The 26570-nt window shown below is 39.3% G+C and overlaps 1 protein-coding gene across 2 annotated transcripts in view; it reads left to right on the top strand.

The window, feature by feature from the left end:
- akap12 (A-kinase anchoring protein 12) overlaps positions 1–25432 on the top strand; it is a 102090-nt gene extending 76658 nt beyond the window's left edge. For both annotated transcript variants that reach the window (XM_003224686.4, XM_008116677.3), the window contains 2 exons: positions 11597–19187; positions 21028–25432. In XM_003224686.4, the coding sequence (XP_003224734.2) occupies positions 11597–19179 (7583 nt within the window). In that variant the 3' untranslated portion in view covers positions 19180–19187; positions 21028–25432. The remainder of the gene's footprint in view (positions 1–11596; positions 19188–21027) is intronic.
- The last annotated feature ends 1138 nt before the right edge of the window (positions 25433–26570 follow it).

Raw genomic sequence — 26570 nt, 5'->3', positions numbered from 1 at the left:
AAGTTCAGCAGCTTAGCACTTTAACACGCTGCGCCATCAGGGGATATTATTTCCTAAAGCTTGTGAATATACAATATTTCTGATGGGTTTTTTTTGTCTGTTGGAGGCAAATGTGAGTAGATCAATAGGTACCGCTCCGGCGGGAAGGTAACGGCGCTCGATGCAGTGTTGCCTATGGCCACATGACGTTGGAGGTGTCTACGAACAATGCCGGCTCTTCGGCTTAGAAATGGAGATGAGCACCAACCCCCAGAGTCAGACACGACTGCACTTAATGTCAGGGGAAAACCTTTACCTTTTACCTTAACTACCACCAATTCCTCAATACTTTATTTCCCATACCACCATACTTCGCCACAGCAACGCGTGGCTGGGCACAGCTAGTATATATATATTAGTTGGCCAACATGGATTCTCCATCCATGGACTCAATGCTCTTTAACTACTGCTTTGGAATCCATCAAACTGAGAGTTAAGGCAAGAAGTGCACTAATATGGTACAAGGAAACTGGGCAGGGCTACCACAAAAACACTTAAGTAATACTGTAGCTCTAGAAAAGGCATGGGCAAACGAAGCTAGACTTGTGTGAGTTCACAGATGACTATTTAAAGAACATCAAAACATGTTACTGCTAATTAAGATAATCATCTAAATTTTCTTAGGAGAAGTAAGCCCACAAGGGAAAGGAAAATTCCATATTAAATAAACACATAGTTTCGCATTTGGCTATGTAAATCTTTGTATGATAAAATGGAGCAAGAAGGAGAGTTTGTGAATCCCAAGTCCTGAGGGAAAGTACACAGGAAGTAATACTTATTTATTTACAGTATTTACGTAATAGATATAAAAAGTCCTCTGTTTGGATTGATCTCTAGTACATTGCACTCTTGCTATATATTAAGAGCTGGTCTATTGTCACAATCAACTTTCTCTTTTCTGTTTTATATTTAAATATAAATTATATTTAAATTTTTGGGAAACTTCTGCTGATATGGGCAACTGACTCATGGCTATATCATAATTATCTTGTGATATGTTTGTTATCTATGAAACCTTTTAAAATCCTTTGGCATTATGTCTACTGTCTGAATAATGGATTTGAACTTTAAAGGAGATAAGACAAGTTGGGAGGTTGTCATGTTACTTAGTTGGACTTTCATTACGGTTTGTTTTATTTGCAAACTACTGTGTTCTAGACAGATGCTTACTACACTACACATTGTAGCTGGGTTTTTTGGCAGTTGTGTTGACATTAAGACTTGGAAGAATTTCAAAATAATTAGCTACATTACTGAATAAGTGTGTGTGCATGAAATATTTACAATTAAGATTCCTAACATTCTCCAGGAAGTTTAGTGAAACTAATACACAGTGTCATCTGTTTTGCATAAACATAATTCTTCCCTTTGGCTTCTGCCTGTTTATGTAGCAGCCTGGAATGAGAATTGACATTTTTAAGTCATCTGCAGGAAAGCAGGAAGTGAGCAGACATTGAAAAGCCATGCATTTTGCAAACAAAAACAACATCATTGTGAGTAGAAGTAAAACTACTACAATATTGTGGAATTTGATGTGCAATGCACTAAGAATATAAGAAGAGTTGCCACAGTGGGAAATCCATAAGCAGGACAGGAGGCAACAATGCTCTCCCATTTTTGTCTTCCAACGGATGGCAGAATTACTAAAAAGAACTTGAGAACAAGAAATTTAAAGGATCATGAGACTCCCAGACCCCTTCCACACAGCTGATTAAAATCCCACATTATCTGCTTTGAACTGGAATATATGGCAGTGTGGCCTCTTATAAAGCAGTTCAAAGCAGATATTCTGGGATTTCTGCCTTGATATTCTAGGTTATATGGCTGTGTGAAAGGGCCCCCAGTTAACTGGCACCCATGGGGATTGGTGGATGCTGGATAAGTGGAGTTTCTGGTTGCTTGAGAGTTACTATTAAAAATAGACACAATTAATACTATATCCCATACTATAAACTCTGTATTAACTTGGTATTAATATTGAAATACAGTAGTTAAAAGCAAATTAGGACAAATAAAGACAAACATAACTTAGTGTAACATGGGCTCCATCTACACTGCCATATAATGCAGTTTGAAACTATTACCGTACATGCCCAGTATAGAGTCATACAGTCCATTATATGAGTTTACACTAGGCATGTGCAAACTTTGGCCCTTCAGGTGTTCTGGATTTCAACCTCCACAGTTCCGAATTGTGGGAGTTGAAGTCCAAAACACCTGGAGGGGCAAATCTGCCCATGCCTGGTCTCCACTGACCATACAATTCAGTTTCAAACTGCAATATATAGCAGTGCAGGCAGGGCCACTGTTCTCCTGTTTTGCTGTATTGTTAAAAAGAGCTTTTTAAAAAAAAATTATGAAGTATTATTCAGTTTGTTGTCAAAGGCTTTCATGCTTGGAATCACTGGGTTGCTGAGTGTTTTCCGGGCTGTATGGCCATGTTCCAGAAGCATTCTCTCCTGACGTTTCGCCCATATCTGTGGCAGGCATCCTAAGAGGTTGAGATATATTGGAACCTGGGCAAGGGGGGGGGGGTTATATATCTGCGGGATGTCCAGGATGTGAGAAAGAACTTCTGTCTGTTTGAGGAAAGTATGAATGTTGCAGTTGGCTACCTTGATTACCATTGACTGGCCTTGTAGCTTCAAAGCCTGGCTGCTTCCTGCCTGGGGGAATCATTTGTTGGGAGGTATAAACCTCATTTGCTCAGTTTCCAATATGCCTCACAACCTGTGAGGATGCCTGCCATAGATGTGGGCAAAACATCAGGCGCGAATGCTTCTGGAACATGGCCGTACAGCCCGGAAAACTCACAGCAACCTGTTATTCAGGGGTTTTTTTGCCGCTTGCTTGAGATTTCAGATTGCATGAGTTCCCATTAACTGGGAGCCTCTACTATATATCACCTTTGCCTTGTAGTCTCGAGAATCATGAAAACAGGGCCTAGCCCAGGCATGGGCAAACGGGCCCTCCAGGTGTTTTGGACTCCAGCTCCCACAATTCCTAACAGCCTCAGGCTTAAGCGGCTGAGGGGAAAAGGAAGGGGCCTGAGGCTGTTAGGAATTGTGGGAGTTGGAGTCCAAAATACCTGGAGGGCCCAAGTTTGCCCATGCCTAGCCTAGCCACATGGCTTTTATCAGAAAATAAATCACTAGAGTTAGACTCAAAACTCTTACAAATGGTTAGCCTGTCACTGAGTAATCTGCTCCTAAGGGCCATTTGGTGTCTTTTCCTCCTCCTTTTACCTTCTCCAGTCCCTTAGAAGAAGGAGGAGGTAGGGCTGTTTCCTTCACTTTGCTGAAAGGCCTGCAATAATGTCCTTTGCTGCCACCATTGTAGCAGAGGGAGATGGGAAAAGAGGGCCATTTTCCCACCGGCCTTCCCTAGAACAGGTCCTTGTCTTCCTTAGCTGTTTCCTGATGGGCCTGATGGAAAGGCCCAGTGACCAATGCCTGGTTTGTGTGTGTGTGTGTGTGTGAAGGGAAGAAGTAGTGCTATGGTGGAGGAAACATTTTGTAATTCCTGGTCAAGCTAGGCACAGTGGAGGTGAGGTAAGGCCCAAACTGCCAGCTTGGTTGGCTAAGTTGTTTCAGTCCATGGAAGGAGAGGTGCCATCTTGTCCCTTTTCCCAAGCAGGGAGGAAAAGAACCCAGAGCCATTCCTGCTTCGTGCAAAGGAGGAGCCCGAGTTTCTGATTCCATTCCATTTCAATAGTGTAGGTGAGATCTCTTTCCCAATTCATTTCTCTCTCTCATCTTCTCTTTCTCCTTTGCCCATTTGCTCTTCATGACCACCTCCAAGGTCATGTGGCCATAGGCATACCTTCCCGCCGGAGTGCTACCTATTGATCTATTCACATTTACATATTTTCGAACTGCTAGGTTGACAGGAGCTGAAGCTAACAGCCGGCGCTCAAGCCGCTCCCGGGATTTGAACCTGGGACCTTTCAGTCTGCAATTTCAGCAGCTCAGCGCTTTAACGCACTTCGCCACCGGGGCTCCATTTTGTTAGTTATCTTTTTGTTTTGTTATCTTTTTGTTAGTGCCTTCCTTTTCTTACCCTCTTTCTCCCCCCTCCTCCCATCATTCCCAGCTAAAAATCTCTTATTCCCTTCTCTTTATCACTTTACAGCAGGCATGGGCAAACTTGGGCCCTCCAGGTGTTTTGGACTTCAACTCCCACAACTCCTAACAGCCAGTGGGCTGTTAGGAATTATGGGAGTTGAAGTCCAAAATACCCGGAGGGCCCAAGTTTACCCATGCCTGCTGTACAAGCAGTCCCCAAGTTATGAACAAGATAGATTCTGTAGTTGTTTGTTCTTAATTTGATTTGTTTATAAGTCGGAACAGATACATTTTAATGTGTAACTCCAGCCAGATAGATTATATATATATATATACACATACACACACACACACACACACACAGAGAGAGAGAGAGAGAGAGAGAGGGAGAGTAGAGTCTCGCTTATCCAACATAAATGGGCCGGCAGAACGCTGGATAAGCAAAAATGTTGGATAATAAGGAGGGATTAAGGAAAAGCTTATTAAACGTCAAATTATGTTAAGATTTTACTAGTTAAGTGCCAAAACATAATGTTTTACAACAAATCGACAGAAAAAGCAGTTCAATACATGGTAACGTTATATAGTAATTACTGTATTTACAAATTTAGCGCCAAAGCATTACAATGTATTGAAAAATTGACTTCAAAAACATTGACTACTAAAAGGCCGACTGTGTTGGATAATACAGAATGCTGGATGAGCAAAGATTGGATAAGCGAGACTCTACTATATATGTATACTAGCTATGCCCGGCCACGCGTTGCTGTGGCGAAGTATGGTGGTATGGGAAACAAATTATTGAGGAATTGGTGGTAGTTAAGAAAAAGGGTAAAGGTTTTCCCCTGACATTAAGTGCAGTCGTATCTGACTCTGGGGGTTGGTGCTCATCTCCATTTCTAAGCCAAAGAGCTGGCTTTGTCCATAGACTCCTCCAAGGTCATGTGGCATGACTGCATGGAGTGCCGTTACCTTCCCACCGGAGCAGTACCTATTCATCTGATCTACTCTCATTTGCATGTTTTTGAACTTTAGGGTTGGCAGAAGCTGGAGCTAACAGTGGGGGCTCTCTCCACTCCCCCAATTCAAACCTGCGACCTTTTGGTCCAGAAGTTTAGCAGCTTAGCGCTTTAACACGCTGAGCCATCAGGGGATATTATTTCCTAAAGGGTGTGAATATACAATATTTTTGTTCGTTTTTTGTCTGTGTTAGCTGACCCTGATTGTTTTCTTTGTGGAATTTCCAATTTCCCTGCTTTCAGAGTGTTGCTTTTTATTTACTGTCCTGGTTTTAGAGATTATATTGTTCTGTATTATTCTATCACAGTAATTATTTCATATTAAAGTAGAATCTCACTTATCCAACATTCGCTTATCCAATGTTCTGGATTATCCAATACAGTCTGCCTTTTAATAATCAATGTTTTTGTAGTCAGTGTTTTAAATTCATTGTGATATTTTGGTGGCAAATTTGTAAATACAGTAATTAGTACATAGCATTACTGTGCATGGAACTACATTTTCTGTGAAATTTGTTGTATAACATGATGTTTTGGTGTTTAATTTGTATAATGATTACCTAATTGATGTTTAGTCGGCTTTTCCTGAATCCCTTCTTATTATCCAACATATTCACTTATCCAACGTTCTGCTGGCCTGTTTATGTAGGATAAGTGAGACGTTACTGTATATTTATAATCTTATATTATCTGCTTAGAACAGGATTATATGAGGCCCCATCTACACAGCTGTATAAAATCCAAACTGAAGTGGATTATATGGCAGTGTGGAGTCAAGATAATTGAGTGCAGGGCTCTGTGTTATCTCCCATGTTGTTTAACATCTACATGAAGCCGCTGGGAGAGATCATCAGGAGTTTCGGGGTCCGGTGTCATCTGTACGCAGATGATGTCCAGCTCTGTCACTCCTTCCCACCTGTCACTAAGGAGGCTGTCCAGGTCCTGAACCGGTGCTTGGCCGCTGTGTCGGACTGGATGAGGGCCAACAAATTGAAATTGAATCCAGACAAGACAGAGGTCCTCCTGGTCAGTCGGAAGGCTGAACAGGGTACTGGGTTACAGCCTGTGCTGGATGGGGTCACACTCCCCCTGAAGGCGCAGGTGCGCAGTCTGGGGGTGATCCTGGACTCATCGTTGAGCCTGGAGCCCCAGGTCTCAGCGGTGGCTAGGGGAGCCTTCGCACAATTAAAACTTGTGCGCCAGCTGCAACCGTACCTTGGGAAGCCGGACTTGGCCACGGTGGTACACGCCCTTGTTACATCTCGTTTAGACTACTGCAACGCACTCTATGTGGGGCTGCCTTTGAAGACTGTTCGGAAGCTTCAATTAGTCCAACGGGAGGCTGCCAGGTTAATAACTGGGGCGGCGTACAGGGAGCGTACTACTCCTCTGTTACGCCAGCTCCACTGGCTGCCAATTAGCTACCGAGCACAATTCAAGGTGCTGGCTTTAGCCTATAAAGCTCTAAACGGTTCCGGCCCAGCTTATCTGTCCGAACGTGTCTCCCGCTACGACCCACCTCGAAGCTTAAGATCGTCAGATGAGGCCCTGCTCGCGGTCCCGTCAGCCTCACAGGTGCGGCTGGCGGGGACGAGAGACAGGGCCTTTTCAGTGGTGGCTCCCCGCCTATGGAACACCCTCCCCATTGAAGTCAGGCAGGCTCCCTCCCTCCTGTCTTTCCGAAAGAGGACAAAAACGTGGTTATGGGACCAGGCATTTGAGCATGAGTAGCAGCAAAAATGAGATAAGAATATATGACCTACTGACAGACCCCACATGAACATGGAAAGCGCCTTAAATGTATATTTAAATGTATAATTATGTATATTTTAATGGCTATTCTTAATTTTATTGTAATTTTTAATCTTGATGGATTTTTAAATTTGATGAAAACTGTTTTTAATGTGTATGGTTATACTGTAAGCCGCCCTGAGTCCCCTGATGGGTGAGAAGGGCGGGGTAGAAGTGATGTAATAAATAAATAAATAAATAATATAAGATTATAAATGGGTTATATAGCTATGTGGAATGGCCTTGAGTCTACACTGCCATATAATCCAGTCCAAATTAGATAATCTGTGGAAGAGGCCTAAGTGAGGCCTAACTCTGCCTGTCCCCTGGGCTGAGTGGGTTGCTAGGAGACCAAGTGGGCGGAGCTTAGCTTTCTAACTGGCAGCAATTGGAGAAAAACAATTATTCCTCTCCCTCTAATTAGGACTATATTTTTCCTTTCTCTTTGTTGTATCAACCTAGAGGCGTGGATGATGGGTTGTGTTGTCAAATTTCAAGGTTGGGGGGGGGGGGCTGTAGTTTTGTTGTTTTGTCGGTCGCCGGGATTCCATCACTCTTTTATATATATAGATGTGTGTGTGTGTGTATGTATACAGTAGAGTCTCACTTATCCAAGCCTCACTTATCCAAGTTTCTGGATTATTCAAGCCATTTTTGTAGTAATTGTTTTCAATATACCATGGTATTTTGGTGCTAAATTTATAAATACAGTAATTACAACATAACATTACTGCGTATAGAAGTACTTTTTCTGTCAAATTTGTTGTATAACATGATGTTTTGGTGCTTAATTTGTAAAATCATAACCTAATTTGATGTTTAATAGGCTTTTCCTTAATCTCTCCTTATAATCCAAGATATTCGCTTATCCAAGCTTCTGCCGGCCCGTTTAGCTTGGATAAGTGAGACTCTACTGTATATGTGTGTGTGTGTGTGTGTGTGTGTGTGTGTGTGTATATATATATATATATATAAAGAGAGAGAGAGCGTGCTTTGGATAGTATAGGGAAGTGTTAACACCCCTGTGGTGTTTCATTTGCTGTCTGTTCCCCTGTTCAGAAGATGATGAAGATGATGACGATGACAGTGATAGTAATAATAATAATAATAATAATAATAATAATACTTTATTTGTATACCAAAGGGACTCAAGATTTCACTTTCTGTCCCTGTGAGAATTGGATTTTGAATAATTTGGTTTGTTGTGGAAACAAGGATTGGTGATGGAGCTTCATTTGAGACACCTTTTCCCCATGGTAACTTTTCCAGGAGTGCATTTTCCTTCCAAGGGGCAGATTGCAAAGATACAGAATGGGGGATGCCTGGCTCAATAGTAGTATGTGTGAAAAAGGGTCTTGGAGCCAACGATTCGATGCGGTGGCAAAAAAAGCCAATGGGAATTTGGCCTGCATAAATAGGAGTATAGTGTCTAGATCCAGGGAAGCCATGCTACCCCTGTATTCTGCCTTGGTCAGGCCACACCTGAAATCACACTGTGTTCAATTCTGGGCACCGCAATTGAAGGCAGATGTTGACAAGCTGGAATGTGTCCAGAGGAAGGTGACTAAAATGATCAAGGGTCTGGAGAACAAGTCCTATGAGGAGCATCTTAAAAAGCTGGGCATGTTTAGCCTGCCAAAGAGAAAGCTGAGAGACATGATGGCCATGTATAAATATGTGAGGGGAAGTCTTAGAGTGGAGAGAGCAAGCTTGTTTTCTGCTGCCCTGGAGTCTAGGACACGGAACAATGGATTCAAACTATAGGAAAGGAGATTCCACCTGAACATAAGGAAGAACTTCCTCACTGTGCGAGCTGTTCAGCAGTGGAACTCACTGCCCTGGAGTGTAGTGGAGGCTTCTTCTTTGGAGGCTTTTAAACAGGGGCCAAATGGCTATCTGTCGGGGGTGCTTCGATTGCGATTTTCCTGCTTCTTGGCAGGGGGTTGGACTGGCTGGCCCATGAGGTCTCTTCCAACTCTATGATTCTATGATTCAGTTTCTCTCACTTCCTGTTATCTAACCCCATTCTTAACTAGCAGTTGTTTGTAAGTTGGATGTTTGTATTATTATTATTATTATTATTATTATTATTATTATTATTATTATTATTATATATTCATACTTTGCTTTATCTCCCCAAAGGGAACTCAAAGCAGCTTGACATAAAAACATTGGCACAGATTTTAAAATATACAAATAAACAAAAATTAAAACATAATTAAACACAAACAACACTAAAAAAATTCAGATAAAAATGCATCAAGACATATTCAAAGTTAATGTTTGTAATTTGGGAACTGCCTGTATTGGTTTTTTAAGCTGATGCATCACACTCTTGACTCTTGTTCAGCTTGTGGTCTACTAAGGCCCCATCTACACTGACCATTTAATGCAGTTCAAAACTAGTTTCAGACTGTGAAGGACAGACAGCAAACTCCCACAAAAGATAATCCTAAAGAAATCCTTAAATGTGGTCTGTGTAATCACCATCTGGTCCTCAAACTGGTTCCAGGATTTCTTCTGCAGACAGCTGCACAACGAAACCACTTTCTTCCATACCGGTTTGAGGCTGAATTAAATGGTCAGTGTAGATGGGGCTTCGGAGTCCTTTTGATTGAAGAGCAAACATTTAAAATGCTAGCAACGATATTACTAATAGTAATATTAAGATAAGAGATTTGATTTTCACATAACACAACATTGATAACTTGGACTGTGTAGTATCTAATGACTGAAATGGGAAGAGCTTTGGGGAAAGTGAAAATCTCTGCCCTATATATCACCTCATTTTTCCTGGTTGGAAATGAATTAGAATTAGACTGGAACTGAATTGGAAGATTTGTATCATTTTCTGTGTAGTCATAATATATTTCCTAGAAATGCCACTTTGCTGCATGCAAAATTAGCACCTTACCTTGATGGCAATACAGTAAGGTGGATGTCAATAAATCTTAGAAGAGCATGTGTGAATAATAATAATAATAATAATAATAATAATAATAATAATAATAATAATAAATCACACAGTCCTTAAACGGTTGGGAAGTGTTCGACTTGTGATTTTGTGATACGAAATCCAGCATATATATCTCGTTTGCTGTGTCATACTGAACATAGTGATGATGATGATGATGATGATGATGATGATGATGATGATTTATTTGTTGACCGCCGTATCTCCCCGGAAGGACTCAGGACAGTTTTCAACACATAGGGCAAACAATTAATGCCAACAAAGAAACAATGAACAAATTACATCAAAACAAAATAAGTCAAAAAATAAAACAACCATTACTCGAACTTAATACCAAATAACAATTATCAAAAAAATAAAACTTGCCTACCCTAACAAACATAATCACATATTATGAATTTAAACAGTATAAAAATTTAAAAAGCTAATACCTTGATTAAAGTAAAATGATTACCCACAACTAACTGGCTGCACTAACCTCCACACATTAAAAACAGACTGTCTTTTTTATCATCAAATTGGGACAGCTCAGATTTCTGGCCTGAGGGAAAAAGTCTTTTTTCATTGACCACATTCTATTTAACTAATTTCTTTTTTTTAAATTTTAAAATAAGTTTTTATTAAGTGAATTAATGGCATACAGAATATGAGAAAGAAAAACATTTAAAGATAATCTAATACAGTAGAGTCTCACTTATCCAAGCTAAACGGGCTGGCAGAAGCTTGGATAAGCGAATATCTTGGATAATAAGGAGCTATTAAGGAAAAGCCTATTAAACATCAAATTAGGTTATGATTTTACAAATTAAGCACCAAAACATCATGTTATACAACAAATTTGACAGAAAAAGTAGTTCAACACGCAGTAATGCTATGTAGTAATTACTGTATTTACGAATTTAGCACCAAAATATCACGATGTATTGAAAACATTGACTACAAAAATGGCTTGGATAATCCAGAAGCTTGGATAAGCGAGGCTTGGATTAGTGAGACTCTACTGTATACATAATACAGGTATGCCATTCCCACAAATCCCCACCCCTCCCCCCACCCATTTAACTATTTAACTAATTTCTGATGTCCGGACTTTTTTGATCCTGGATGTATTTTGTGAAGCCAAATGTGCTCTCAGTTTGGGATACCTGCTGCAGCATATTTTCTGGTTGAATTCAGGCTTTTCTGCAACTTTTTTATGGAGCTGTATACCTTTAAATGTGTGTTGTAATGCACATTGCCAGTGTGTGTTTTGTGGCCACCATGGCCTCAAGTTGGTTTTGAACTGCATTATATGGTCAATGTAGACGGGTCCTCAGTCTATCATTACATTTCTATGAAAATATTGAGTTTTGCCTATTTGATAAGGATACCACTAAAATGAAATAATTTTATTTAGAATGAATGGTCCAGCAATTCTTGTTTTTAGGATTGTACTTATTTAAATATCAAAATAAGTAAAATTATTTGTTCTAAAAAAAGCTTGTATTTTGCTTATTCCTAAGTCACATGAACAAAGCAGATTCCAGTATTTATTATAATTTTAATCGTGGTTTCTTAAAAATATGTTAATTATGACCTCAATTTAATTTTAAAAAATTAAGCATACATGGTTTTTAATGTGGAGATTAATCCTGAATAAGTGTGCATTACTGTAGAATTATATATATAATGCAATGCCTAATTCCTTATCATTTTTTAATATTTTACAGTTGGACAAAGAGAAACTGCAAATGTAATTCTGAAAGAGGAGTCTCTTGAAAATATGGAGGCCAGACCACCAGAATCAACTAATAATATAAATGGAGATGATGATCAGAAGGATGTTGATAAACAATCTCCATCAGTAGAACAAGAAGAACAGGAACAACCTGGTGAATCTCCATCAAATGATGTTGGATTTAAAAAAGTCATTAAGTTAGTTGGTTTCAAGTTTACTGTTAGAAAGGACAAGACTGAGAAAGTAGAGCCTGTTCAGTTGTTGAATGTAAAAGTAGATGATACAGAAGTGGCATCAGATGGATCTGGTGATCGTAAAGAAGTCAAGAAAGAAACAATGGAGGAAACAGCACAAACTGAGGTGCCTTGCTCTATACAAAAGACTGAACAAGAAACTCAGACTGATAAAATGAAAGAAGAATCTTCTCTTGAAAAGGAAACAGAAAGCTCTATTGAAGCAGGAAGCCAGGATGCAGAAACTAAAAATGATGAGAGCAAGTCTCCAACTAGTCCTTTGACTAGCGAAACATCATCACCTTTAAAAAAGTTCTTTACCCAGGGTTGGGCTGGCTTTAGGAAAAGAACAAGCTTTAGGAAACCTAAAGAAGAAGAACAACAGGCTCTTGATAAAGACAAGCAAGAACCAGAAAGAGAAGTAACCAAAGAAGAAGAGGCTATCAAAGAAGAATTAGAAGAAGAGAAACCCATACCAGAAAAAACCCAGGCAGATGTATCCGTAGAAGAAGAACAACAGGCTCTTGATAAAGAAAAGCAAGAACCAGAAAGAGAAGTAACCAAAGAAGAAGAGGCTATCAAAGAAGAATTAGAAGAAGAGAAACCCATACCAGAAAAAGCCCAGGCAGATGTATCCGTAGAAGAAGAACAACAGGCTCTTGATAAAGAAAAGCAAGAACCAGAAAGAGAAGTAACCAAAGAAGAAGAGGCTATCAAAGAAGAATTAGAAGAAGAGAAACCCATACCAGAAAAAGCCCAGGCAGATGTATCAGTAGAAGGCAGTGATAAGAAAGCAGAAGAAAACAAAGAAAAGGAAGGCAAGGAAATGATAGATGTAACAGCAGAAACAGATCAGAAAGAAATTGCAATTCCCCATGAACAGTTATCAATGCAAGAGTCTGCTGAAGAAGTAGATGAAAAATCAGAGATGAATTTGAATGAGAAAGATGACCTGGACTTAAAGGAAAAAACAGATCCAGGGCAAGAGAGTCTAATAGTTATGAAGCAAATCACTCTGGAATCATTTGAGGAAAAAATTGAACCACCACATCCTTCAGAAAATGATCAATCTGATCAAGCTACTATAATTACAACAGAGCAACATACAGAACAAGTTGAAGAAACAGTTGAAGAAGGCAAACCTGAACCAAAACCACCTCTTGCAACAGAAATTGCTGATGAAGAACCTGTAGAGGTTAACATTGATCTTAGTACTATTGTGAAAAAGGATGAACCAAAAACAGTTCTTGAACAATCAGTTGAATCAGATGCTGAGATCCAAAGAAGTCAACCCACTGATGAACAGATAAAAGACAAAGAAACTGTGCCTGAAACTGTGAATGAACAGCTAAAGCAAACAGAACCAAGTGTTGTAAGTTCTAAATCTCCAGAAGGTATCAAAAATGAAGTTGAATTGATTTCATCTCAGGAAAAAGCCAAGATGCAAGGTAGCCCATTAAAAAAGCTTTTTTCAAGTTCTGGCTTGAAGAAGCTGTCAGTAAAGAAACATCATAAAGGAAAAAAAGAAGAGGCCAAGTCAGGTGAAGCAGCAGAACAAACACAGCAATTCTCTGATTCTGCAGAGAGCCCAGAAGATCCAAGGGCAGAAAGCTCTGCTTCTTCCCCTGAAGAAGCAATAGAATCTATAGAAAAAGGTGCAGAGGCATCACAAGTCACTGAAACTGAAGAGGTTTCTATCCCAAATATTGAGAAAAGAAGAGAAAGTATTACAGCTTGGGCTTCTTTTAAAAAAATGGTGACTCCCAAAAAACGAATCAGAAGGCTTTCGGAAAGTGACAGAGAAGAAGAGCCAGATAAAGGGAAAAGTGCTACTCTGTCTTCCACTGAAAGTGCGCCTTGTGAAGAACAGGAAGATATTAAAGAAAATGCTGAGGAGCAGAAATTAGAAAAAAGCACAGATGAACCCAAGAAAAAAGTTGATACTTCTGTATCCTGGGAAGCATTGATTTGTGTAGGGTCATCTAAAAAAAGAACCAGAAAATCATCATCTTCTGATGAAGAAGTAGGACAAAGACTAGCTGAAGAAGGACAAAAAACAGATGAAACTGCACCACATAAGGAGACAACTGGAGACATAACTTTGACAAGCTCACAGGAAAGTGATCAAGGACAAGGAGGTTCCTCACCAGAACTAGCCGGAAGCCCATCTGAAGGTGAAGGAGTTTCCACATGGGAATCCTTTAAAAGATTAGTAACTGCAAGAAGAAAATCTAAAATAAAGATAGAAGAAAGAAATGAAGACTCTGCTATAGCTCAAAGCTTAGAATATTCTACTTCAGATGGAGAGTCCGGAAAGGAAGAATCCTGGGTGTCATTTAAAAAATTAATGCCTAGCCGTAGAAAGAAAAAGTCAGATGGAATACCAGAACACAAACCTGTTCAGGGAACTGGAGAAGAAATTACTGAGACCAATGAGGAAGACTCTGATATTCCAGCTGTTGTTCCTTTATCAGAATATGAAGCTGCCGAGCAAGAGAAATTTGAAGCCCAAAAGATAAATCAAGAGGATGCAACTGTGAAAGTGTCCGACCAGAAAACGGAAAAGTCAGAAGATGCTTTAATAACTGAGCAATCCAGTGAAGATCTTGTTCATGCAGTTACTGTTACAGTAGTAGAAGGGGAAAGAGCAGTTACTAGTATTGAAGAAAGGTCACCATCATGGATATCAGCTGCGGTTACAGGTACTATTGAATGTACAGATGAAGTTGAAGGAAAACAAGCTGAGCAAACTGAACCTGTTGAAGAAACTGTGGTAGCCATAGTTCAATCTGTGGTGAAAGATGCAATGGCTTATTTGACAACATGTGTTGAGGATATTGTCTCAGAGCAAGAATCTGTGGTGAATGAAGTGACTGAAGTTCCTATTCAGGGAGAGACAAAAAGTGTTCCTATTTCCTTAGAATCAAAGAGTTCTGAGGCATTTATTAAGCCAGAAATTAAAAAGGACATTAGTGGCGACACTATTATCAGTGAATTGGAATTAACCTCAGAAGCAGTCACAGCTCGAGAAGAAGCTTCAGGTGTTGAAGAAGGACTTGAAGTGTCTTGTGCTGAAGAGACTACTGAAATGGTTTCAGCAGTTTCAAGGCTATCTGAGTCTCCTGATACAACAGAAATAGCAACACCTGTGCAGGAAGTAGAAGAAAGTCACAAAAACCTAGAGTTGAGTAAACAAACACAGGAAATTCTTCAAGAAGTTGCTGAAAGAGTTAAATTGTCTGAAGGAACAGAAGTGATTAGTAAAATCACTTCTGAAGTAATAATTCAGGCAGCATCAGTACAGAAAACTGATCAGGAAATTACACTTGTCTTTAAAGGAACAGAATTGAATGACGAATCTGAATGGACTGATATCCAGATTATTGAAGGCATAGAAAGTGGTCAAAAGCAAGTTGAAATTAAAGAAAGTGGTTTGAAGGAAGTGTTGGAGAAGAGTCATGAAATGAATGTGGAACTAAAAAAAGGTTCGGAAGAAATAAAAACCTTGAATCAAATTGATGAGTGTCATCATTCAAAGACTAAAGAAGAAACATTAGAAAAACCTAGAGAAATTGCTGAAGACCAGGCAACTGAAGTTAAATCACAAGAGGAAGAAGAAGATTTTGTTATTGTTACAGTAACACCTGAGGAGAAGCCAAAAGCAACAATTGAAGATGCAGCTGGAATGCAACTGGAACAGTCCAAAAAAAGTGATAGTGTATGTTCAGCACAGGAAATCAAAATGCATTTGGAAGAAGTAGCACAAAGTAAGGCTACAGAAGATGTTCCAAAAGTGCAAGAATTACAAAAAGCAACATGTGAAGAGAAGCTTAGCTTCTCTCAGAAGCAAGAACAGATGGCAAGTGTCACACCTGTATTGGATGCAGAGCCTAAAGAAATAACTGAAGATGACATAAAAAAGCCTCTTGAACAGAATGAAGTAAAAGACTCTGAATTTCTAATACAGCCTCCACCCGCTGAAAAAGTTGTTCCTGAGGCACCCATCCAGAGCAAGATCATTGATGTTCCAATGCAGGATGATGAAAGCCAAGTTAGTGATATAGGCATGCCCAAAGCTGCTGCACTTGGCTTAGGAACAGAAAGTACGAAGGAAGTTGGAGTTGAGGCTAGCATTCAAAACAAAGAAACTGAGGCCTCTGTTGAAAATGTGGAAATCGAGACTGATATACAGAAAATAGATCCTGAGGGTCAACTGCAAGAATTACAAACCAAGATGTCTTTGCAAGATGTGAAACCTGAACTTAATTTAAAGACACAGATCCATGCAGAAATGGTGGGAAAAGAGATAAGTGAAAGAAAGATGGATGACGAGAAGATTATACAGGCTAAGGACAGTATACAGAAAGCGGAAACAAATGGCCATATAGAAAAAGTGGAGGATATGTGCCAGATACTGAGTGGAGGAGCAGAAGTACTGGCAGAAAATTCAGAACTAAAGGTGGATGTAGGTCTTCCCAGAGAGAAGACAAAAACAGAGTTCATTACAGAAAAAGCAGGTGTTGAGGAACACATAAAAGAAACAGAAGCACATCTCTGTCCAGAAGAGATGGCTGTAGAGTCAGATGCAGAAAAGGTGGCAAAAGAAATGGCCCTACCAATGCCTGAAGTGAAATCAGAAATTCTCAAAGAGAAGATGGAATTAGAGCCCCCCACAGAAAAGTTAAAAACAGCAGCCAGTAAAGAAAAGGAAGACGTGAAGGTGCATGTAAAAGTTGTCACAGAGAAGATAGGTGCAGACATTAAAGCCGAAGTTCCTACAGAGAAGACAAGTGCAAGGGTGGAAGCAGAAATTTGTGCAGAGAAAGTCGATGCAAAGGTGGATGCGAAGTCTTCCACGGAGAAAGCAGATGTGATGCTAGATGGAGATATATTGACTCCATCAAAGAGTACAGATGAAAATCTGAAGAAGGAACTGCCCTCAACAAGAACAGATATGGAACTCCTTGTAGAAAAAGTAGATGCAGGCATTGTCAAGATAAATGAAATCGAGGTTCCTCCAGTGAAAGAAGATATAAGGCATTCCACAGAAGAACCAGAAGTTGAAGCATCCATAGAAAAAGCAGAAGCTGAGACCCAACAAAATAAAACAGATGTAGGCCCCCTGTTAGAGGAGGCTGATTTGGAGGTTATTTCAGGGAAGGGACAAGCAAAGGTGTGTGAAAAAGAGTCAAAAGAAATGGTAGAAGAAGGAGCCCCCGCCAAGCAGCCAGAACTAAATGAGATCATACAAAAAGTGGAGATGGAAGCCATAGTTCAAACTGTGGTGAAAGATGCAATGGCTTATTTGACATGTGCTGAGGATATTGTCTCAGAGCAAGAATCTGTGGTGAATGAAATGACTGAAGTTCCTATTCAGGGAGAAACAAAAAGTGTTCCTATTTCCTTAGAATCAAAGAGTTCTGAGGCATCTATTACGGTGCATTTAAAGAACAAAGGAGAAGATGCTGCTCTTGCCCTAGAAGAGATATCAACAGAACAAAGTGCAACTCAGCAGCAAGGAGTATTGGAAATTTCAACACTTACTCAGGACAAAGTGGATCACACCCAAATTGTTGTAGCAGATGCCAACCTTAAATTGGAATCACAAATCACAGAGGGTATTGAAGCTGAAGCTGGAAAAAGTAATGACCTCAAAAACAACACAGTGATGGAATTAAAAAGTACCAAAGAAACTATAACTGATATCCCTATGCAGATAGAAAACATTACACTTCCTATGAAAGAGGAAAAACCATTAGAATCCTTGGGCACCACTGCATTGGAAGACTCTGTGCAGAATGAAAAGAAAGGCATCATCATTTCAGACTCAAAAGACATGGCCCTTAACGTAATTGAAGTAACTGGGGATTCTTTGGAAAAAGAAGTAGCAGTTGAAACAGAATCAGCAGGAACAATAATAAATGAACCTGTAAGCACTGAAGTAGATAGAGGCATTCTTACCTCAGACTCTGGAAGTTTAAAAAGTCTTGCCTCAGATGACATTTTGGAAAATGTAAGAAACAGTAATTCAGCAGAGCCTACAGAAGTTTCAGATAGTTGTCAGACAGGACAAGCACTGTCGGAGAAAACACCAGTGATGGAAACAGAAAAATCATCAGAAAACATTCAACTTGCTGGTGGGTATGTACTTCATGCAGCTCCAGTACAGCAAGAGATTTTTGCTGATCAACAGGAGGTTGTCACCATGAACATTCCAGAAGTGCAGAATTACGCAACTCATAAATCTTCTGTAACGGTAACAGCAACAGATCTTGAAGAGCAAGGCTGTACAGAAAAGGTTACGCTTACAGAAAGATCTGCTGAAACCCCACAAGCTTTACTAGAAGCAACAACAGAAACGGCATTCCAAGTTATACAGCAAGTGAGTGTTGATCACTTAGGACTTGGGGCTCCTGGTACTGAGACAGGATCTGAGAAGACAAATTCAGAAGCAGAAGAGCCAGTTTCATCAACACCAAGTTCCACCAAAGTTGATATCCCCTCAAAAAGTGAGTTTGAGTCCATTCCTGAAATGAAGCTTCAAAAATCAGAGACTAGTCAAGAAGATGAAAAACCGGTGGCATCACCAGCAAGCCGACCGTCTTTAACCCACATAGAATTTGAAAAAGATGTTGTTCAGTCTGTAACTATAGCGTCTGAAAGTACAAAAATTATACTGAAAATCATCCAGAATGTTGTTGATAAATTGGAGAAAACAGAAGAGCCAGCACTGTCATCACAATCTGAACAGACTGAAACATGTTCATTGCAAGCAGACAAATCTGAAATCCAAGGAGATTTACAGAAACAAGAAGCCTTCAAAGCAACAGAAGAAATGCCTGTAAGTCCTGATAAACCTGAAATTGAAAGAAGTTCAAGTACCAGAAAGACAGCTTCTGATCTTGAAGAAATAAAACACACGTCACAGGCAGATGAACAATCACACACTTTGACAACACTAGTGGAAGACTCTGGATCTATGAGTGAAACTGTGAAAGAGATAATCAAAGAAAAAAGTTTGCAGAAAGAAAATGGTGAACCGAAGTGTCAGTCTGCAGTGGATACAGTTTTGCCCTCACAATCTAAGAGAGCTGCTTTGGAAAGTGTTATCACAGGACATCTACCCAAAGAGTCACTTGAAGCAGATCAACCAAAGCTCAAGGACATGGATGTGGGACAGGTCCAAGAACAATTAATACAGCAACAAATGCCCCTGAAAACAAAAGAAGAACACAGCTCATCAACCGGATTTATGGAGATACACTCTGAGATTGATGTAAACAACCAGGACTGTGCATCTCATGAGAGTCCGCAGTTAAAACTAGAGCTCACAGAATCCTGAGGCTTTATGTAAGTATTGCTTCATTCACACATTTTATTGGCAATAGTTTACTTCCAGAATGAAGTTTATTTTCAGAGTCATTTTATCAGCAGGATAATTGTGTACTGTGTATTCAATTACTAGCTTTCAAGAACTGTACATTATGGCCAAATATGTTAAAATCTGAATTATGATTTCTGATGCTGGGGATGAAATTAAAAACAAATGAGGGTTGTTGTATGTCTTTCGGGCTGTGTGGCCATGTTCCAGAAGTATTCTCTCCTGACGTTTCACCCACATCTATGGCAGGCATCCTCAGAGGTTGTGAGGCATGGATAAACTAGGCAAGGAAAGGAAAAATATATATCTGTGGAGAGTCCAGGGTGTGGCAAGAGTCCTTTGTCACTGGGAAGCCAGCATTAATGTTTCAGTTAATCACCCTAATTAGCATTGGAAAGGTTTGTCTCTTGCCTGCAGGGCATCCTTTGTTCAGTCATTAGCCGTTCTTGGGGCTCCTCTGCCCTCAGAGTTCCCATCTACTGTTTTGATTTTAGAGTTTTTTAATACTGGTAGCCAGATTTTGTTCATTTTCATGGTTTCCTCCTTTCTGTTGAAGTTGTCCACATGCTTGTGGATTTCAATGGCTTCTCTGTGTAGTCTGACATGATAGTTGTTGGAGTGGTCCAGCATTTCTGTGTTCTCAAACAATATACTGTGTCCAGGCTGGTTCATCAAGTGCTCTGCTATGGCTGATTTCTCTGGTTGAATTAGTCTGCAGTGCCTTTCATGATCTTTGACTCTTGTTTGGGCGCTACGTTTGGTGGTCCCTATGTATACTTGTCCACAGCTGCATGGTATCTGGTAGACTCCTGCAGAGGAGAGAGGATCCCTCTTATCTTTCGCTGACTGTAGCATTTGTTGGATTTTCTTTGTGGGTCTGTAGATAGTTTGTATGTTGTGCTTCTTCATCAGTTTGCCTATGCGGTCAGTGGTTTCCTTGATGTATGGTAAGAACACCTTTCCTCTGGGTGGATCTTTGTCTTGACGCTCATGGCTTGTTCTTGGCCTTGCGGTTCTTCTGATGTCTGTGGTGGAGTATTCATTGGCCTGTAGAGCCCAGTTTAGGTGGTTTAGTTCACCTTAGAGGAGGTGAGGTTCGCAGATTCTTTGTGCACTGTCTGTCAGGGCTTTGATTGTGCTTCTTTTTTGACTTGGGTGATGGTTGTTTTTATGAAGGTATCTATCTGTGTGTGTAGGTTTTCTGTAAACTGTGTGGCCCAATTGTTGTTTACAATTTACAGGAATGAAAAATGGAAACGATTGGAAGGCACACAGCAGCAACAAGTTTCTTCTGCAAGATTCATCCAGAGGGTGAGAAAGTGTGACTTGCCCAAGGTCATCCAGTAGGTTCCCATGGTGAAGTGTGGATTCATACTCTGGTCTTCAGAATCATAGTCTGATATACAAGCAACTACACTACACTGGCTCATTGCTCCAAAAGTGGTGGCACAAGACAGTCTCAGCTGCTTTAAGCACAAGCTTGAGCTGGTTAAATTCTGCTCAGCTTCAATAAGGCTAAGCATCAAACAGTGTTACACAACCTCTGAGGATGCCTGCCATAGATGTGGGCGAAACGTCAGGAGAGAATACTTCTGGAACATGGCCATACAGCCCGGAATACATACAACAACACTTACTTCTTTTTATTTTGGATTAAAGTTTTTAAATGTTATACATTAAAGTTATGTTTAGAAGAGGTGTTGGTGTGGTGATTTGCTCACTTTGCGATTAATGTCTTAATACCACCGTTGCCCTGGCTAAGAGGTTCCGAAGCAAATCTTTTCTTATTTTTTTCTTCTCTTTTCACAGTTGCATGGAAATCTGTGTCTTATGCTTGAAGGGACTAGTTCCCAAAGAAGGCATCAGAAGAAGATGGGTTCCTCTGAACTGGCTGAAAAATAATGATTTTGATCAGTGAGAACAGACCACTGCTTCCTGGTGTTATTCTAAGAAAGCCACCTGACAATCCTGAAGTGCCGTCAGGAGCCTGAGTCACCTCCTTTTTCTTTTGATCCCTAACACTTCCTTACTTCCTTTTTGCTTTTTGTTTTGTTTGGTGGTAGAGGGATGGGTGTGGGTAGGCAGGAAGTGTTATGTATTGATGAAAATTACATCCATAACTTAACTTGGGAAAGAAGTCGCTGTTTTTTAAGCTTCCTCTTTTTATCAATGCTTCCAAAAACTGGATTGTAATTCTTCATGTATTTATATGTATATCTTCAAGCAATATCTGATATTCATGTATGTTTCCTCTATATGTGGACAGAAAGAAACTATTTCTCATCTTTCTTGCCCTATAATTGTAGGAAAATACTGTGAGCGAGTGACAAATAGCTACAGATGGATACTAATACTCTTACAAATGCTTTGTATTGGATCCACTGGAAGGATGAGAGAACCAGTGCTTAATACTGTATTTGGCTTTACTTCCATAAAAACTATACCCAGAAGTCATTGGAGCACTGATGCCAACATATTCATCTCTTTTCATGTTCTGTAAGCATGGTGCTGCTTCTGTTATTTGTGTTGGAAACCTTTGGACTACATTCAAGTAGAGATTGGTGTGTGCTTATACAGAATAGTTAACATTAGTTGGATCCAGGTTACACCTTCCATAGATGTAAAGATTCCTTGGGAGGGGGATACTCTTTGTTAGTTTTCTCCTCCTACCGTCTTTTGTGCTCTCTCAAAATATATTCCAGAGAGCAAAGCGAACGACACTGGATATTTTAGGGAAAGAGGAATTGCAAAGTTATCTGCCTCTTCCTTCTGTGATTGAGAAACCAGCTGAAAAGAAGCTAGATTCAACCCAGTGGTTCTTTATCCTGCCTGAGTCTATATTTGAGTGCAGTTTTTAAGGCTGAGTCTTTTTTTAAAAAAGTCACCTGAGGGAATGGGAGAAGTTTTACAGTCAAACAAATAAGTGACCACATCAGACTATTCATCAGCCTTGAGATATAATTCAGTGAAAGAAATTATATCACCCCTTAGGCAAAATGGTGAGCTGTTTTTAACCTATCAAGAAAAATATAAAATGATTCCATTAAAAAGTTTAATATTTTGTTCCTGGACAATACCTACATACAATGAGTTCTTTAAAAAAAGGTTTGATGAGCAAAGGATTATGTCTACTCTGTGTTTTTATCCCCTTGTTAGGAAAGAGTGTTTCATTATCCCTATGTACATTTAGTAAATTGTGATTTCTGAAAAGTGATTTTAATAAAAGACTTAGCTTATACTTAGCTTTGCACTTTTAATTATTTTTTTAACATAACAAGAATTAGGGGGCTTTGAGCAAAGGCAAAGTTTCAATATAAAATGGCAGTTATTAGTACAGGTCAGTTTAGATTGCTCATAATTCTGGGCAGGCTTGAAATGCTAAATAACTGAATAGTAATTTAAAATGTTCAAAACATTTAGTATTTGATCTTCTAGACACAAAGCATGTCTAGCAGGTGAAGTTCTATTGCACTTTTTGTCTCCACCTATTCAGCTGAGCCTGTCACATGGCCCAGCAGTTTTCTTGCCTTATCTGTATAGTAATTTATTTGAAAATGAAGTGAATGAACCAAATGAATATCTTCTTTTAGGGGCTGCACCATGAGTAATGAAAGAAAAACATCACTGATGTGATTGCACCATCTACTGGTTGCTTTTCACATTTTGTTGTTTTGGATAACATTTGGCTGACATTTGTCTTCTCTCAAATAAAATATAAAGAGATGTGAGTTTCTTAAACTCATATTACATAATATCTGAAACACCTTTGCTAATAAATTGCAGCTATAATAAAATGCAACCTTTTTAGCATAGTACAGTGTGCAGTTCTGTGATGAAGTACCTGATTTGTGAACATCTCAAGTGATTTTAAAAACCCTTTTGAACAGCTTGGTAACAGAGTTTCTTTGAACATCAAGAAAATAGAACAGTTTAAGAGATTAATTCATTTTATCATATAAAGTTGTGTTTTAAAAATGTTTAAAAAATCACATGCTTATAAGAAAATATAAGCCATTTTCTTAGCACACGTTTACAACTATTGTTTCCATACCATTGCTGATTGGAATTATCATTACAAAAGGTCACTAAATTATTTCGGTGTAATTATAGAAGTGTTTTCTTTTTATGAGTTGTCAGAGTGGTAAGCAGAGTGATAAGCAGGAGTATTTTTCTGCTTTCAAATTGATCACTGAGGCCAGGTTATTAGGACAAGATTCAGAATAGTAGTAAGATCAGGAGGAAAGTGGTCTTTTTGCTTTATGAGAAATCACTGCTGGAGATAGGAAGAGGATACACCAATGATTAATTGGCCAAGTAGTGATTATCACTGCTGGCACTTCCTCAGTTTCCTAATGTCCACTGGGATGGATATATCTTCCCATCACCTCTGTGTTCCTGTGTAGCAGCAGTGACAAATTATTACTTCCCACTTCACCAACTTAATTGGCTGATTTAAAGAGAAAACAATTCTTTCAATTGCAAGTCTGGCAACAGTAAGTATTGCCTTACAAGGGTTCTCCAAAGTAGACTTCACCTTCACTACTCCAACTATTTTGTGCAATCTAGTATTGAAAGCTTAATTTACTCTGATTAGGATCAGGTTTTGAGGTCATGTAAGATATGATGGGTAGAAAAAAACTCAAAACTCCATCCACTTGAAGAGTAGCTCACAAAGTCTCTTCTCTATTACAACATTTGAGCTGCTCAACAACAAATAGATTTCCATGAAAAGCACTCAGTGTACAAGAATTAGCATATGTCTCCTTCCGAGCACTTGTCCTGCCATCATAGTATGAATCAGTTTGTGAGAAAGTTCAGTGTGTTTAGTGCAAGTTGGAAACTTAGTAAGAAATTTGGAGGTTAAAATGTAGTGTAGTCTGCTTCTGCCCAAAACATAGGGGGAAATCACAGGTAGGAACTTGTTTGTGAATCAGTTAGAAATATCTCATGTGTGTGTCTATAATGTAAAAATGTGAAAAGTTTTAGGAATATGTGTGTCCCACAATGATGTAGGAAAGCTTTTTTTTTCTTTCATTCTTTCTAGAGGCAGCTTCCTGATTTTGTCTATAAACTTCAAAGTTTGTTCTGATTGCCAAATGTTAAGGTTGCTCACTTCACACATTGCTCACTTGAGGCAGGTGTCAGACTAGTAATATGCAATAGAGTCTTGCCTCTTTGCTTCATCACTGACATTAGGCATATTGTTGGCCCTGGCCATGGACATTTCTATGTCATCTTATAGCCCTTTATGGAGGAGAGTCCTGAATGTGCGTTGCTGTGCCATTAGGACCCCAGCATCAGGACCCTTTTGGGGAGATGTCTGTATTTGTTGAGGCATAGCCACCAGCTAACATCTGAACTTCTGTAGGCAAGGCCTATCAACATGACTTAAAAGCCAAGAGGGCAGCCCTAGTATCCATTCCTTATATGATTTCCATGAGTCTGTTATGTTTTTATAACAAGTCTTTCAGATTCATGGGCTCTGCTCGTATGTGACCCACCACTTTCAAATTGCTCTCTTAACAGGTGCTCCATACAATTCCTTTTTGTGGCCTAGTGGACTCCAGCTGAAGGTTTATCTTGTATTTGGCAGCCATAAAATGTGAATTTTAGAGCCCTGTTACACTGCTGACATATCAGTATTTATATGAACTGTAATCCGTGTGCAGAAAGCCATATTACAATAGCTGCAACGAGCTAAATAATAGTACTGATAAACAGAGAACAGCATGGCTATGTAATCCTGGTTGTGATCTTTATAGCTCCAAGGCTGTTAATAAATATGTAAAGTTAACTAAACGTCATTTAAATACAATCTAGTAATCACAATGTAAATTATTATTGGCTAGAAGTTGGAGAACAAGTACTTAGTTCTTTCTTTGTTTTTGTTTTTAAAAAAGTTTTGATCCTAGGGCCTTTTGAAGCAATGCAAACACAAATCAAATAACCAATATTCCTTCTTGTAACAGACCTGTTTCAAAATAAAGGCACCAACAGAATTGGTGCAAGGAGCATGTCTCCATTCACAGATACTGCTTTATTACAGTGTATTGCTTTGGCCTCAGAATACTCAGACAATGCTGCAAATGTTAGCTTGTGCCACAACTCCAAGCTTTTGCAGTTTCTTCTAATCCATTGTATTGGATTAACTGATATTTTGATTTTCTATGTTTTTAAGGTAGATTTTCATGGACTAAATAAAATACAAAGACAATTCATGCTTTTTGTGTTTTTCTTATAGTCATATATTGCTCCTTGTAGCTTCTGTGTAGTCACACTGATAGGTTCAGTGTTTAAGCAGAGTTCCTCCAAAATTGTATAAAGACCAGGGAATATGCTTTTAAGTATGCACATTTAGGATCAAGTGAACAATTATTTCTTCATGACATCTTTGTTTTTGTTTATACTTTTTACACAGTATAGCTGGGTGGGGGGAGAGTTTACAGAGTTACTTCTGTGAGGAAGAAACATAATGGCATATGAATGAAGTCATCCATAACCTAACATTGACAGTATAATGCTCTTGAGTCCAAGGACATCTTTCTATCAATTGCTCAATTATGGGAGGCTTCAGTAGATTACTGCACTCCTTAAAAGTAACATGCAAGATCTGAAAAAGAAAACAATAAGAGCCAGGCAATTAGTAGTACAGTAGAGTCTTGCTTATCCAACCTCTGCTTATCCAACGTTCTGTATTATCCAACACAGTCTGCTTCCTGCCCAGATCCACAGCTGTTTCTCTAGGCAGCAACACTCAGCTGGCCAACACGCCCACCAACAACACAAGTGCAGCCACACTCCCAAAGAAGTTGCAAACTTGTAAAACATGATATTTTGGTGCTTAATTTGTAAAATCATAAAGTAATTTGATGTTTAATAAGCTTTTCCTTAATCCCTCATTATTCAACATTTTCACTTATCCAACATTCGGCCGGCCCGTTTATGTTGGATAAGTGAGACTCTACTGTATTCTTTGCTATAAAGCAAAGGTTGCTTACTAACTGGTAGAAGTGGGGCATACGATGCCTCTTGAAATGCCTATGTAACTCAAGTTACTTTCTGTCCTATTTTTCAGGTAAATAATATAACCCCATTCTGACAACAAAAGTGGCCCAGTATTTGTTTAAAGCTGCTAAAAGGAGATCGGAGTACATAGATCAGATTGGGGTGCAGTGTATGGGAGACAAGGATAGTTGATGCATATATCTATGGCTAAGCTACATTGGCACCAAGCTGGCATATACCTGTATATCTATATTTTATTTTATGTAAACTAGATGTATGTTGTATGTTGTGTTTGTACTGTCTGTTCTTGATAAGGCCAACTGGCTAATCAATAAATTGTTGTTGGT

The sequence above is a fragment of the Anolis carolinensis genome, chromosome 1 (genome assembly GCF_035594765.1).
Source record: "Anolis carolinensis isolate JA03-04 chromosome 1, rAnoCar3.1.pri, whole genome shotgun sequence".
Lineage (NCBI taxonomy): Eukaryota > Metazoa > Chordata > Lepidosauria > Squamata > Dactyloidae > Anolis > Anolis carolinensis.
Note: the sequence above shows the minus strand (reverse complement) of the source record. Positions and strands in the feature narration are given on the sequence as shown.